Below are 17,593 nucleotides of genomic sequence, written 5' to 3' on the forward strand. Positions count from 1 at the left end.
ATATTTACTATTATTTTTGTTTTTGTTGTAATGTTTTTTATGTAGTTTTAACAATAATACATGTTCGTTTGCTATTTATATGGATTGATCGTTTTATTAATTGTTGTTGTTCTTTTAGTTACCTTTTTGTAGGTTTATAACTATTTATTTATAAGTATAATAATAAATTAGCTTTAAAAGGATTTATTTTACTTGTCATTCTATTGGCATTGTTATTAATATTTTAATTTTTATAAAGCCTTTAATTTACTCTTAAGTTTTTTTTTTTTTTTTTTGTCAATCAATTAAATAAATAACACATAAAGAAGAATTATATTAATCGGAATCATAACTATATATTTAAAAATACATACTTCATACCATAATAATAAGAATAATTGGAATAATTATATAAAAAATATTTAACACAGCTTTTTTTTAATAATTTAATAGTATTCGTATTTGCTTTTAATTTAATTTCTTTTATATGTAGTATATGCTTTTTAACGGATTTATTTTTATATAAATTTTAATTGAAAATTAAAAGAAAATTGTTTACAGACCTGCATACACTAGCACTTGCATTTTTGTGTACATACATATGTATGTATGCAAGTATGTATATATGTATGTATAAATGTTGTGTATAAAGTGTACATTATAGTAATAATTAAATACATACTGAAATATATATGTTGTTATTGTATAAATTTATTCACAATAAATATTTGTTGTATACATACATAAGTATAATTAATACATTAGTATGAGTAGTAAGTAGTAGCAATAAATATTGTTCTTCTTTTTAAATATTTTTATTGTTGTTAATAATAATGCCATGTTATTTTATTTATTTATTAAAATGAACAAAAAAAAAGGGTTTTTTACTTTGAGAATGTTAATGGTATGCAGTAGCTGTCTGTGGTTGTCTTCTAAATATAATTAAAATTAATGCATATTTTGTATTGGAAAATTAATTAATTGTTTTAATAAAAATAGATTTTTAATGAAAATAAACAGGAATTTTTATTAATTGTTTGTATTAAGAAAGAATCTCACGTTAATAATGTTGAAAAAAGTTTAGTAGGTTAAAAAAAAAATTGTGGCTTTCATAGCCAATTAATTTTATATTAAATGTTATTAATTAAAATAAAGTTAAAACAGCACAGTAACAAAAATTGACAGCTGTCGGATGTTTTTTGCACATATTTATTATAGTGCAAATAATAAATAAAATAAGTAAAAGTTAATAAAATTTTATTATAATTAAATGAGAAAAATATTTCAATTATTTAACACATATTAAACAGATTAAAGAGTTTTAAATCATTTTATTTAATTAAGTAAAAATATTTTTTATTAAATTTATATTTAAAAAAACCTACCTGAAACTGGTGATTATATGAAGTTAAACCATTTTCATTAAAAACTTTAAAAAAGTGCATGTTAGAAGAGTTTTGTTTGTATCAGTTTTTTGACACTAGTTACATGGGTATGTTCTCGAAAGCTTCTCCAGAACTCTGAAGGTGACAAATACTAACAAAAATCTTGAATTCTAAAATTAATAATCATTTTCTGTGTTGAATTCCGTCCGTCTGTATATGTCTCTATATGTGCGCATGGTACAGGTCGCAATTTTCAAGATGATTTGATGAAACAATGGTCGGGCCTCAGTTGACCCCATACAAACAAAATGACTTGAAGCTCAAAATTCACTTTTAAAGACTAATAACACGATGAAACTCAGCATAAATAACTTTAATGCAGACATCGACCCAAATTTACCCATATAAATCCTGTTGTAGAAAATCTCTTTTATTGTCAGTACATTAATATATATAATATATCAATACCATATTTCGGAATTAAGGTTAAAAACAAATTAAATACTTTATTATTAAAAACTAACCCATTTTATCAAACTCATTAGTGTAGGATATCATAGCCGACTTTACGTTTACACTTGTTTTTTATACCCTACACCACTTTAGTGGGGAGGGTATATTGGGTTTATGCTGGTGTTTGTAACACACAAGAATATTGGACCTATATCCACATTAAAGTATATCAATCGGCTTAGAATCGGCAACTGAATCCCCAAATGGGGCTTGTAAACCTTGTAATCAAACTACAGATCGCAATTTTGAAGATAATTCAATGAAATTTGGCACAATAGAAGATCTATTGTACCAGAGACGAAGTCTATTGAAAATAGTTAACATCGGGCCATTACTTCACATAGGCCCCAGACAACTGAACCGCCCGATAAGGCTCTTAAGTCGGACAAAAAGCTGCAAAAATGATAGGGCCTTATTTGACCCTAGCTGCTAAAAAAAGTCCCCTTCAAAATATGACTTAAATGTCCACAATTTTATTCAACAGTAAATGCCTTAAGTATATCTGAGGCAAGATGCAATTCAACTCTTTTATAACTGCTGTAGGGTATTATATGGTCGGCCACGCCCGACTATAATTTCTTACTTGTTTTGTTTTAAAATCAGTTAAGATTAAACTTATAAATCAACTATAAACTATAAACCTACCTTGACTAGAACGCGCTAGTAAAATATTGAGGGTTAAAAAGTTGCAGCATATCGAAACGACAGGAATACCAAAGAATAATAATAATATTGCTAAATGGAAAACTTTATTTTCTTCTTTAATCCATTACAATCCACCTTCTTTTTAAACCCCAAAAGGTGGCAGCATCCAACCCATGAAAACTAATCGAAAATGTTTGTTTTGTACTCGATTCCCTTTTAAATAGACAATCTTTTAAAATTAAAAACATGAATTTATAATTTTTTTTATGTAATTTTATTGACAAATTCTTAAAGAGTGTTTTAACACAAACAATATTATTGCTGAAACCTAATTAAATTAAATAATAAAAGGAAATTAAAAATACACAAAAACTCTATTGCACAGTGTAATGAAAGCGTGATTTATTTGAAGTGATTACAATAATATTTTTATTAAGTAATTTTTCATTGTTTTTTTCGTATTGTTTTTGTTTAAAAATTTAAAAGGAACTAATATTTATTGAATTTTAATTATTTCAAATTTTAATTGATTGATTTTTATATATATATTTTTTTTTTGTTTATAATTTTCAATTGTTATTGCTGGCTACTTTATTTTTGTTGTTGTTTTTTGGTATAAGGAGCAGGTTTTTTATTTAATTATAATTTTTTTTTTGTAAAACTGCCCTTTATAAATTTGGTTTAATTAATTAAAAAGCCTTAGTTATAATAATAGTTTTTTGTTGGTATTAATTTAAAAAAAAAACAAAGAAAAGGAAAAAAACCATAAAATATTTATAATTTTAAATACGAAAGTGCTCTAAGTAAAGTTTAATTAATTTTATATATTTTTTTATTTTAAAAATTTTAGAACATATTTTGTTTGTTTAGTATTTGTGTTCAGTTACTAATACAATTTATTTTGGGTTGTTTTTTTTTTTTTTTTTTTGATACATTTTATCTCTAAAATCTAAATTTTAATTAAATGTTTTTATAAGTTTTGTTTTTCTTTAAATATTTAAATATTTATTAATAAATTTAGAATTTCATGTACAGTGTCTTGTTCACTTTATTTTTTCTTTTTAATATATATCTTTTGTTTTATATTTATATATAACTTTTTGTGTTTTTAGGTGAATTTTTAATCACTTTTCTTTTTGATAATTGAAATGATGAAAATGATTTCATTTATGTGTTTTTTTTTAATATGTTTGTTGCCTTCTTTGAGATTTTTTTTATATATAAGTTTTTCTTCTTTTAGTTTTCTATTGTTAACGATCAACTTTTTTCTTCGGGTGTAGCATTTGGATTTTTTTAATTTTTTAACATAGTTTCGTTGCTTTTTTTAAAGATTTTTTATTTAAATACGTTTAATTGCTATCAATTGAAAATCTACTTAAAGGTTTCTTTTTTAATTGGATTTTTTTTTTTAATCTATTTAGCAGTTTTTCATTTTTTAGTTTTTTATTTATTTTAATTGTTTTTAATGGTTTTAGCTTGTGGTTCTCTTAAATCAAAAAGTTTCTAATTGAATAAATTAAGTAAAAATTGTTAAATATTACCCGGAATATACCAGTCCACAATTACCCCATTAAACAACTTATGTGAATCAGTATATTGCAGCATATTTTTTAAATGAAATTTTAAAATTTTACAAAAATATTCACTAAAACTTAAGTAATATAAAAGTTGAACAGAATTTTATAGAATAAAGGTTAAAGGTCATATTCCAACACAAATAAACATTTTGAATAAGAATGTTTAAAGTCGTGATTTACAGTAGTATCTCTATCTGAATCACAGAAAGTTGTAAGCAGACACCTTAATTTGCTATCATTTTCTAGTGAGTGATTTTGACATTCACTGTGGAATGTATCCAGTGTCAACAAATAACAACTTTTAATTCAGATTTTTCATTTATGTTTTTGAATAAAACCTTGAAAATTTGAAATTCAGAATGATTTGTCTGTAAAGTAATTATTTGATTATGATGTTCTAATATAAATGATTTTATATATAAAGTAATATGTAGTTAATAATTTGTTTTTATAACAATTTTAAACAATGAGTGACCTAAAATAAAAACTTCAAATAGTTTGAAATTTAGAACTGAAATCAATTTAAAACTTTTAAATCTTAAACCCAGAAATTAAATCCTAATAAATTATAAAAATCCAAAACTAAATTTGAATAAATATTTTGAAATTAAAAATTCTTTAAATCAACAAACAACATTAGACACTCACTGTTTAAAGTAATGACTGAAATCTCTATGTTTTTTGAATTAAATATTTATATGTATGTTTCAATTTTTTCATTTTTGTTTTTTTCATTAAATACTTTATAATTATATAATTTACTTATTTATTTTTCTTGTTGTAAATTGTTAATAAAATTTTAGAATTTTTGTTTTGTTCATGATTTTTTTATTATAATTTCTCTAAATTTATTTATCGTTATGTTTTTCTCTTGGTTTTATCTTAAACCCTGGCATGCCTGTTTAACACGTTTAACACGGCCTTACTATTGCTTAATTACATTCTTGAATTTTTTATTTAGCTGGGAAGACTGTTCAAAAAGTTGTTTTGTTTTTCAGTTTTAAAAATTGAAAGAAATTTTTATAAACAATTTTTTGTTTCAAAATAAATCTTAAAAGTCAAAAAACAAACAGAAAACAAAGTTATAATTAAATTAAAACTTAAATTAATAACATTTCTTGTTTTAGGTCCCTTATAAAGTAGATTTTTTTGTGGTTTTTGAGTTCAAATTTAGAAAATAATATTAAACATAAAAAAAGTTGTTTGTTTAAAACATACATAAATTTATCGTGTTTTATAAATTAAAGTAAAAAAAAGTTTCATTTTAACGACGCTGCTGTTTGATTACATTCATAATTTCATTGACTATATAAATAAACAAGGGCAACATTATAACGTAGGCAGAGGCCTCTATGGTGTTTGAACCGTTGCAGCCATCTTCGGTACAGCAATAGGTTTGAGTTTCCCAGATTTCTGAAAATGTACAAAAAAAATCAAAACGAGATTTTTAGCTAATTTTAAACTAATCGCTTTGGGGAACACACCTAAAAAGTAGTTTATATATAAATTTATTCTAAACGGAAAATATTAATAGAAATAGTACTTTTTAGGTACTAAACAAATTTTACGCTAGAACTACAAACTACACCACAGACTGGTACATAGACAGGACCAAACTATAGTCTATAGACTAGACCACAGTGGGGCAGAATGGAAATTTTTTGGAAATAAATCTGGCATTTCTAAACGGCTGATGCGATCGGTATAAATTTTGGCGTGAGCGTAGCAAAGGAGTATTCGAGTTTAAGTTTTGAAGATGAACCCTGCAGATGCCCCAGGGACGGCGCTGTGGCGGCTCAAAGTAGGCTCGTGCCATTTTTTTGTTTTTCACCCAAATACAAAGATTTTTATATTTTGTGAAAGCGCTCGACGAGATCTTGAAAAAATATGCTTGGACATACTACTTATCTCTTATAATATCCGAGTTATAGGCATTTAAAAATTTAGTGATACAAAATTTACCATACCTTGGTCCGCCTTTTTTTGAATACCGGGCGTAATTTTGGACCAAATGGACTCAATTTTTTCTTGTTAGTTAGACAACAAAATTTCCAATAATATACAAAAAATTTCAGATCAATATTGTTTACAGATCCAAAAATATACGTTTTTTAATTTAAAAATTCAAAAAATTTTAGATTTTTGCCGTTTTTTTTTGCCAAAAATGTGTCTTAACTCTTTTATTAATAAAATAAAATTTTTATTAAGAACATATAACAATTTTATAGTTTTCTAAAAGGTATCTTTACGCAGAACGCTTTGGCGTAAAAAACTTGTCCTATTTTTTGAAAATGTTGCCACTGCGTCCTTCCGAATATGACCTATTTTTTATCAAAACTTCAACTTTGGGCGACATGTTCTAAAATCCCAAAGCTGGGATCAGAAAACTGAAAGCAGTTTTGGAAACCTCAATATGTTTTCTATTTACTCCAAAAGTATTTTCCCAGCCCTGAAAGAAATGTGGACCCTATGGGCAAAAAAGTAAAAAATACCATTTTTGGGATTTTCATTCCTATTTTTGGGAATTGCGGGATGCCCTTTGACCTTTTCAATTTTTTTTTTGCATTTTCTTATTTGAAATGACAAATTTAACAAGCGTTGAAAATTTCATTGAGTTTTGTTCATAAATAAAGATTTTGTCATATATTACATATTTGTTTAATTTCTAAAACTATGATTTATATCAAAATTTTAATAGGATCGCAGATAGCTACAACAATTTAGTCCATATTTATCCCTTAATATCATTTTTTAGTTAGATATGGAAATTCTTTACAAAAAATTTCAAGCCAATATCTCAATTACATTCAAAAATATGTTCATTTAAACCTGTGTCCTTTAATTTCATCTTTTTCATATTTTAGTATTAAGTATGACAGAACATACATTTGGTGTTGAATAAAATATTTGGACAATTTTTAAAAATTATTTAGTTAATTATTTTATTATAATATTGTATATAAAATAAAAAAATTATAATTTTATTATGAGCCACGCACAACAACACCTAAATCACCCCACACAAATTACCTTTCCCTACCACCGAAATATAAAACACAATTTAATACAATATCATCAGTTAGTATAATAGCTTTTTTTATTTGAACTGTTTATCTTAAACATAATACAATTAATTCTTACAACCTACTTATATAGTTAATTCCTAACACTACTTATTTTCTATAAAATAATCTGTCATATCGGTATACATATCCAGAAGGTAATATAAGTCCTTTAAATCTTCCTTGTTTTGAGATGATAGAGTTTCATAAAAAATCCATCTTTTTCGCATAGTTGAAAGAACAGGATCAGAAGATAGAAGTAAACTATTAAAAATATCTTCATTCTGTGATTGCCTGGAGCATTTTCTTGAGCTGAATAGTTGAACATGCTTAAAATCTCGATTCCTCGCTTCCTGGGCTTCTTCTGTTAACTCTCCAAGTGGAAGAATATTCGATTCAATTATTATTTGACCATGACACAATACTTTGTGTACTGTTGGTGTTAGTTCCCTCCATGGATACAGAGATACAAGTAATTTAGAAATTTCAGATGTGTATTCCCCAAATCGATTTTCATTAATTTTATGTTTACTATTCAGTGCCATTAAAATAGTTTTAACTCTTCGAAGCAACTCCTTGTCGATTCCAGTTATTTTTGAAGTAATTTCAAAATCACGAAAAAACCTTCTCGACGTATTACCGTCATTTGTACTACCGCAACTTGAAAGTGGTTTGTCGATGTTTAATCCCATCTGAACTTTAAATTCTTCTTGGATTCTGCTTTTTTCCGCAGTTCTCAGTTCTTTCAATTCTTCATTATTTTTTGTTGATTTAGTAGGATAGTTTGTTTTTTTTTTTCCTGGATCGCCTTGTATGATGGTAATATATTGTGTCCTTTTTCATGCAGAGCTTTCCTTAATATTTGGTACTTATTTCGACTGAGACCCAGTTCCAACATAAGCGCTATTGCTTCCTCTTCAGTAAAATTTGATTATGATGTTGGAGTTGGTATACTTTCCACAATTCGCTTAAGTCGTTTTGGTGATGCATTAGGAAGAATAGTTGCAATATGTACGACATCCATATGTTGGTTTTCCTTTTTCAGCATTTCGTTAAATGTATCAGCAATTTCCTCATTTGAGATTGAAAAAAGTTTTTGTGTGACCCTCTTTTTTTTACCTTGAACATAAGTCTTCGTATGACTTGCAAGGCGCTCCTATTGATGTGTTGTAAGTTGAGATTTCCGTAGTAGTTTCCATCCAACTACAAAATTTTAATCGAAATTTCTTTTGATTTCCATCCACAGACTTACTTTTTACATCAAAAAGTTTTCAATTTTTGATATGCCTGTTTTGTCTACTTTTCTACTATATGTAGTTTTTATATAATTTGAAATGTCTTCAATTCTTTCTGGCCCTTTTGAAGATATACTCCATAAAACGGAACACAACTCTTCGTACTTTAATGTAGTCTTCATTGTAGATTTATTAAATATGGTACTTAAAATCTGAGAAGTTTACTTATATACCAATTCTTGTCATTTCCGATACAGGTATTCCAAAGTAAAAAATTACGAATTGTCTACCTATTAACATTTAGGACTATATTACTATAACCTGTAATTCAGTCATTGATATTTCTTATTAGTGAATGAATCGAAATTATCATTACCTGTATATTTTTACCTACATGATCATAAACGAAACAGAACGAAATGATCTGTCGAAAAAATTTAGGTAAAAAATAGTTATACATTTTTGAAAATTTAAGCATAATAGGACCTTTCAATTATAAGGATAAGCAAACAAATAGAAAATAGGCAAATATAAGATTTAAATATGTGCTGTCATACTTAATACTAAAATATGAAAAAGATGAAATTAAAGGACACAGGTTTAAATGAACATATTTTTGAATGTAATTGAGATATTGGCTTGAAATTCTTTGTAAAGGGTCGAGAATTTCCATATCTAACTAAAAAATGATATTAAAGGATAAATATGGACTAAATTGTTGTAGCTATCTGCGATCCTATTAAAATTTTGATATAAATCATAGTTTTAGAAATTAAACAAATATGTAATATATGACAAAATCTTTATTTATGAACAAAACTCAATGAAATTTTCAACGCTTGTTAAATTTGTCATTTCAAATAAGAATATGCAAAAAAAAAATTGAAAAGGTCAAAGGGCATCCCGCAATTCCCAAAAATAGGAATGAAAATCCCAAAAATGGGATTTTTTACTTTTTTGCCCATAGGGTCCACATTTCTTTCAGGGCTGGGAAAATACTTTTGGAGTAAATAGAAAACATATTGAGGTTTCCAAAACTGCTTTCAGTTTTCTGATCCCAGCTTTGGGATTTTAGAACATGTCGCCCAAAGTTGAAGTTTTGATAAAAAATAGGTCATATTCGGAAGGACGCGGTGGCAACATTTTCAAAAAATAGGACAAGTTTTTTACGCCAAAGCGTTCTGCGTAAAGATACCTTTTAGAAAACTATAAAACTGTTATATGTTCTTAATAAAAATTTTATTTTATTAATAAAAGAGTTAAGACACATTTTTGGCAAAAAAACGGCAAAAATCTAAAATTTTTTGAATTTTTAAATTAAAAAACGTATATTTTTGGATCTGTAAACAATATTGATCTGAAATTTTTTGTATATTATTGGAAATTTTGTTGTCTAACTAACAAGAAAAAATTGAGTCCATTTGGTCCAAAATTACGCCCGGTATTCAAAAAAAGGCGGACCAAGGTATGGTAAATTTTGTATCACTAAATTTTTAAATGCCTATAACTCGGATATTATAAGAGATAAGTAGTATGTCCAAGCATATTTTTTCAAGATCTCGTCGAGCGCTTTCACAAAATATAAAAATCTTTGTATTTGGGTGAAAAACAAAAAAATGGCACGAGTTTAAAAATTTTACATGTCGTAGGTACCCTACTTTGAGCCGCCACAGCGCCGTCCCTGGGGCATCTGCAGGGTTCATCTTCAAAACTTAAACTCGAATACTCCTTTGCTACGCTCACGCCAAATTTTATCCCGATCGGATGAGCCGTTTAGAAATGCCAGATTTATTTCCAAAAAATTTCCATTCTGCCCCACTGTGTAGACTATAGACTGGGCTACAAACTAGACAATAGACTAGACTAGAGACTAAACTATAGACTACACTATAGACTAGACTATAGACTAGACTATAGACTAGACTATAGACTAGACTATAGACTAGACTATAGACTAGACTATAGACTAGACTATAGACTAGACTATAGACTAGACTATAGACTAGACTATAGACTAGACTATAGACTAGACTATAGACTAGACTATAGACTAGACTATAGACTAGACTATAGACTAGACTATAGACTAGACTATAGACTAGACTATAGACTAGACTATAGACTAGACTATAGACTAGACTATAGACTAGACTATAGACTAGACTATAGACTAGACTATAGACTAGACTATAGACTAGACTATAGACTAGACTATAGACTAGACTATAGACAAGACTATAGACTAGACTATAGACTAGACTATAGACTAGACTATAGACTAGACTATAGACTAGACTATAGACTAGACTAGACTATAGACTAGACTATAGACTAGACTATAGACTAGACTATAGACTAGACTATAGACTAGACTATAGACTAGACTATAGACTAGACTAGACTAGACTAGACTATAGACTAGACTATAGACTAGACTATAGACTAGACTACTATAGACTAGACTATAGACTAGACTATAGACTAGACTATAGACTAGACTATAGACTAGACTATAGACTAGACTATAGACTAGACTATAGACTAGACTATAGACTAGACTATAGACTAGACTATAGACTAGACTATAGACTAGACTATAGACTAGACTATAGACTAGACTATAGACTAGACTATAGACTAGACTATAGACCAGACTATAGACTAAACTATGGACTAGACTATGGACTAGACTATAGACCAGACTATAGACTAGACTAGACTATAGACTAGACTATAGACTAGACTATAGCCTAGACTATAGACTAGACTATAGACTAGACTATAGACTAGACTATAGACTAGACTATAGACTAGACTATAGACTAGACTATAGACTAGACTATAGACTAGACTATAGACTAGACTATAGACTAGACTATAGACTAGACTATAGACTAGACTAGACTAACTAGACTATAGACTAGACTATAGACTAGACTATAACTAGACTATAGACTAGACTAGACTATAGACTAGACTATAAACTAGACTATAGACTAGACTATAGACTAGACTATAGACTAGACTATAGACTAGACTATAGACTAGACTATAGACTAGACTATAGACTAGACTATAGACTAGACTATAGACTAGATTATAGACTAGACTATAGACTAGACTATAGACTAGACTACAGACTAGACTACAGACTAGACTTTAGATAAGAGTCTTTTCTACTCTAGTGTTTCAAAATTTTTAAATATTTCTAACTCACCTTTTTCAGCACATTCAGTAGCACAATCTCGTACAATTGAGAGTTCGCTTACATATTTCTGTAAATAAATGAAAATTAAAAAATAACACATTAATTACACTTTAATAAATTTAATATTAAAACAATACAACACTAGATACACTAGATATGCTGTTAAGTAAATGAAAACTATTATAAATAAATAATTACATAAACCACAAAACGTAACATCATAAAACCAACAAAATAACTATAATTTTGTAGGTTTATTTAGCTTAAAACACACACAAAAATAAATAAACTCAATTAATTTAGTAATAATTATATTTAAATTACACTTTTACAAACAATATTATAGATTTATAATGAATATTTATAAACACGAACTGCTGTTTACAATAATTCATTGTAAAATAGTTTATTTAAATATAAATACATTAATATCTTTCTTTGTATGTGTATTATTCAAATGATGTAGAAATTAAAGTTTTGTAATTTATATAACTATGTAAATAGTTTTTTGGGAAATTTATTAGTTAATTCTTTTTAAATTTAATTTCAAAATAAGTATTGGTTTATATTTAATTTATTAAAATTTTCATTAAGCGTTAGGATAAAGGGATAAATAGAATAGTGCTGTAATATTCTACTACTTTTGATTACTCAATACTACTCAATACTTTTCGTTTGGGTACTCAATACTACTCGATACTTTTAACGGTTTTATTTTAAATTAAAAACGAGGAATTTTTCCTTTTTTTAAGTAAAGTTAGACCAGACATCACACCTCTTTTGAGACATTTTATTTTTTTAGATAGCGTCGATAAATATTTGTAACTTTTTAACTATTATTGCAGTGTTTAAATTATTTTTACATTGATTTGATATTGCTAAGAGTTGCATTTCTAATAATGATATGGTCTATATTAGATTTTAGAGCTGTATTTTTTCACATCATAGCCGTTAAATTTAAATAAGTTAAATCCATATACAAGCCTGAAAGTATTGAGTAACTACTTTTTAGTATTGAGTACCCAAAAAATAGGGCAAATACTCGATACTCGATACCCACTACTCAATACTTTAACAGCACTAAAATAGAAGAGATTATTATGTTTATTTTTAATTTAATAATTCTAGATAAATATGAAATTTATTGCAAAATTGTGTAAAGTTTTAAATCATTTACACATTATTTTCATTGAAATCAAGTGTTGTAAGCTGGGTTGGGAAGTAATCATTACATTTTTAATTGCCATTTTACATGAAGAAATTGTAATTGAAGCTTTACCAATTACAATAACTTGTTTCTAGGTTCAATATTGCATTCAAAACAAAAAGTACCAGTTAAAGAACTAAAATGTACCAAAAAGCGTTTCCTACAGATTTTCACTCACTTTCAATGTTTAATTTTATGTTTCTAGGAAGAAGGAAAAATTATCAAAAAGCCTTCTTATAGATTCTCACTTACTCCGGGCTATACACGCTTAATTTAATGTTTCTAGGTTCAATATTATACAAATTCAAAAATTACCTATTGAGAACGAAAAAGTACCAAAAAGTCCCCTTTTATAGATTCTCACCTAAACCGGGCATGTAGGGCCCGGTACCTATTCTAGAACGAAAAAGTACCAAAAAGTCCCCTTTAATAGATTTTCCCCTATTCTATTCTAGAACGAAAAAGTACCAAAAAGTCCCCTTTAATAGATTTTCCCCTAATCAAGGCCCTGCATGTTAAATTTCATGTTTCATTATAAAAAAGTCAAAAAGTACCTTTTGTAGAACGAAAAAGTACCAAAAAGTCTCCTTTTATAGAGTCATGCTTCATTTCATGTTTCTAGGTTTAATGTTGGAGAAAATTCAAAACGCATCTTTTTAAGAACCAAAAAGTTCCAAAGAACGAAAAGTTCTCAAGAAAGCATATTCCTTAAATCTTTTAGCTGTTATGGTTGGACTAATATGTATCATTTTTATTTACGACTGCAGTGACTTTTTCAAAACATACACATTCAAAAGGTATCACACTAAAATGAGAGAAAAACCAATATTGCACGAAACGAATTTGTTTCAAAAAATATATGCACATTTGTAAAGAAAGGGTCACTCGCAGAAGAATAAATTTTTAAATTCATAATCGGCGTTGTGGCATTATATTGTGTGTCGTATATGCATAATAAAAGCTATTACAACACTATGACACTAATTAGGAATTGAACAAACATTAATACCCAATAGTTGTAAAGATGTAATTCAATAAGAAACCAAACATTATTCTTGAAATTAGTCACTGAGTCAGTTATTTCAAGCTTACATTTTAAGAAATTACAACAATAGTAATCTAAATAAAATATTGTATAACATAAAAGGGGAAAGTTTAAGACCTTTGTATTCTACAAAACTCAATAAAATATATTAAAGGTCAAATGCAACAAAAATATCTATTCAGCTAGTTTCTAGGATATGTGTTAAAGTAATTGATTTTCATAAAACTTAACCTTTAATGTTCGAACTCTGCGGGAATATATCAACTTTTAGTTAACCTTTAGTCACTTGCTTTAAAAACAAAAGACACCTCCTACTTTAAACAAAAACTTTAGCCTTAAAAGTGTCATTTTGTAATTGCTTTTATACTATAGATAAAAATTTAAAATTTCTGTTCAAAGCAATTAAAAATACTCAAATTTCTCTTTAGAGCTGAAAAAAACGTATTTACTGTTTAAACTTAAATACACACAAATAAATTCGCTTTAGCAAACTAGTAATTATCACAAAAGTTTGACCTGAATTAGCACTAAAAATAACATTTCTCAGTCATCTGTATAATTAATTAAAATTGCTTGCCATTAACCTCAATAAAACATATAAATTAACACAGACCTTCTAACACAAATTTGAACACACAAATCTACAAATTACTATAAAATTCTTGTCTCTAAATGCAACTACAACACAAAAATCAGGTGTTATATTTGAATTACAATTTACATGACATTACACAGAGACACCGATACACAGACAAATATACACGCAATGCACAAAATCTTAATGTTGTCTCTTATATAGTTTACATGTATAGGTATACCATGAACACAGAAAGTACTTACAAAAACCACAATTGTAAAAACATTTGAAAAACACAACATGAGAGTTTAAAAACATACTTGTAGCAAAAACAACAATAAAATCCAATTATATGTCTTTTAAAGTTGATAACCCCTTTTTTGGAAAATAACTTTAATAAAGTTCAAAACTGAATTGTATGCAAACAAGTAGAAGAGAGAGAGAGAGATAGAAGAGAAGACTTTGGAAATGAACAAACATGACACCAATGTTTCCTGTTTATTGTTGAAGTGTAGGTGTTAAATTTTGTCAAAATATGTGTTAGTGAGTGTATGGGTTCACTTACATATACATTTGCTATTCACATTATGCATTTTCTGTTGAAAGGTTTTTATCATGCAAACTAAAAATTAATGTAAATTACCATTTTTTAGCTGTACTGTAAAAATTTCATTGCGAATTTAAACATTAAATTGCCTATGATTTCCTATCATTCATTTTTATAATTTAAGACTTTAACAATAGCTGCTAAATGCAAAAATCTAACTTTATCAAACTTCGTCTTTCTTGCCACCTTAATTTTCCGCTTCAAATATTTTTCAAACTATAGTTAAGCAGAAAAAAAAACAATTTTCAATTAAGCATCCTGTTATAAAAACTTTGAATTCATTTTTGCCATTAACCTTAAGTGTCAATAACTATGTCAATTAGTTTCATTCTATTCTATATTATTTTTGTTTAACTTTTTTTCTGCTGATGATCGTAGAAGTTATTATTTAGTTTTTTTTTTCATATTTTTCTTCATCTCATATATTGTATTGATTGGCGGAAGGAAGTAAATGAACAAAAAATGTGCATGGAAAAGTTGGTTAACTATAAACTTGGTAAATGCTAGCTGAAAAAGTTTAATTAATTTAAAGTTTGCTGAAGAATAATTTTAATGATGAAATTAGAAAAAGTTAAGTAAAATGAAAAAAGTATTAAGCAAAAACTAAGCTTAGAAATTGTAATATGTACTTGACTCAAAATTTGGGTTTAACAGAGCTACAATACGTATGAGTGATAATAGTTTCAACAAGTGCATTACATATTAAGTATACGCCCACGTATTGCTATAAAATATGGGGAAATGAAAACTTACATATTTAAAATATCTTTAAACAGTAAACTATATTTAAAAATTTTTTGTGTTGGTATAGAATTTCTCTGAATTTATTTACAGCAGATACCTTTAACCTTTACATAACGTTTGAAAATCATCATCAACAACCATATTAAGTACTTTACCTTAAAGTGTCACAAAAACATATTCATACAAACACTAACAAAAACATATCCTGTCATTTGCACATTTATTGCATTTTTAGCACAAAAATAAAAATAACATTCTACTTAAGTTTTTAGAAATAAAAATAAGGAAAATGTTAGAAACAAAAAACAATAAAACTAGAGGCAATATATGCACGTACTTTAAACGGCTACACACCAGCAAACGTATTTTACATATAAGCGAATGTAAAAATTCTTTCTTCCAGCAACAAGCACTTAAAATACTTAAGAAATGCAAATGTTTTATATTTGAATGTAGAAATGTCGTCTAAAATGTCTATTGAGTTCAATATCTTTTAGTATGTCTTAATGTTTAAAATGTTTATTGCTTTGCAAATGTATTTTTAAAGATAAAACGTTTCTTTTTTCCAATGTTAAAATGAGCTATTTAGCATTTCAATAATTATTTAAATAATTCATTTAAAATTTCAACGTTTTTTAAAGCAGTTGGTGACATATTTTAGTTTTTTACATTTATGGATTAAATGTAAATATTTTATGTTGTTTTAGTGTGTTCGCTGAAATGTATCATGTGTACAAATAATTAAATAGTTTTGCATAAATTTATTTTTTTAAATACGCACAAACAGACATAGTGCATAGCGTGGAATGGTCATGCATTGAAGTATCATGTCAATTATTCATAAACATGTTTGATATTTTGTAATCAACGACTAAATGTATGCAAATTTAAAAATTCTAATGGTTTTAAAAGCATTGAACTGTAAAATTCAAAGGCTAATTTAGTTTTGTCATGATGTAGAGAAATTGAGAAGCATTAAGTTCTTCTAATAAACTAACTAACTAACTAACTAACTAACTAACTAACTACTAACTAACTACTAACTAACTAACTACTAACTAACTAACTAACTAACTAACTAACTAACTAACTACTAACTAACTAAACTAACTAACTACTAACTAACTAACTAACTACTAACTAACTAACTAACTAACTAACTAACTACTAACTAACTAACTAACTAACTAACTAACTAACTACTACTAACTACTAACTAACTAACTAACTAACTAACTAACTAACTAACTAACTAACTAACAACTAACTAACTAACTAACTAACTAACTAACTAACTAACTAACTACTAACTAACTAACTAACTAACTAACTAACTAACTAACTAACTAACTCTAACTAACTAACTAACTAACTAACTACTAACTACTAACTAACTACTAACTAACTAACTAACTAACTAACTAACTAACTAACTAACTAACTAACTAACTAACTAACTAACTAACTAACTAACTAACTACTAACTAACTAACTAACTAAAACTAACTAACTAACTAACTAACTAACTAACTAACTAACTAACTAACTAACTAACTAACTAACGAACTTTAAAACCTTTCGTAACTAACTAACTAACTGGACTCAGAAAACAATTCCAAGAAGATTGGTATACTTCAATGTACATCTATGACCAATATTTAAGTGCGTTACAAACATCATCATAAACCCATAATAACCTCTTTTCTGATAAAAAGACTTAAGATTCGAATCCACACGGTATATGCGCACTTCAGCAAATATAGTAACGAATAGGTTTACCTACAATATATTTTATATAATAGTTATATG

The 17,593-nt window shown here is 26.9% G+C and overlaps 1 protein-coding gene across 14 annotated transcripts in view; it reads right to left on the reverse strand.

The window, feature by feature from the left end:
* Positions 1-3,701: 3,701 nt before the first annotated feature.
* Positions 3,702-17,593, reverse strand: part of LOC119601672 — a 53,693-nt gene continuing 39,801 nt past the window's right edge. For all 14 annotated transcript variants that reach the window (XM_037952790.1, XM_037952788.1, XM_037952785.1 and 11 more), the window contains exons 3-4: positions 11,614-11,671; positions 3,702-5,512 (exon numbers count right to left, since the gene is read on the reverse strand). In XM_037952790.1, coding sequence (XP_037808718.1) covers positions 5,364-5,512; positions 11,614-11,671 — 207 coding nt within the window. In that variant the 3' untranslated portion in view covers positions 3,702-5,363. The remainder of the gene's footprint in view (positions 5,513-11,613; positions 11,672-17,593) is intronic.

Source organism: Lucilia sericata, unplaced genomic scaffold (genome assembly GCF_015586225.1).
Source record: "Lucilia sericata isolate MDLA Ls3-8-SP2 unplaced genomic scaffold, ASM1558622v1 Contig000185F_arrow, whole genome shotgun sequence".
Classification (NCBI taxonomy): domain Eukaryota; kingdom Metazoa; phylum Arthropoda; class Insecta; order Diptera; family Calliphoridae; genus Lucilia; species Lucilia sericata.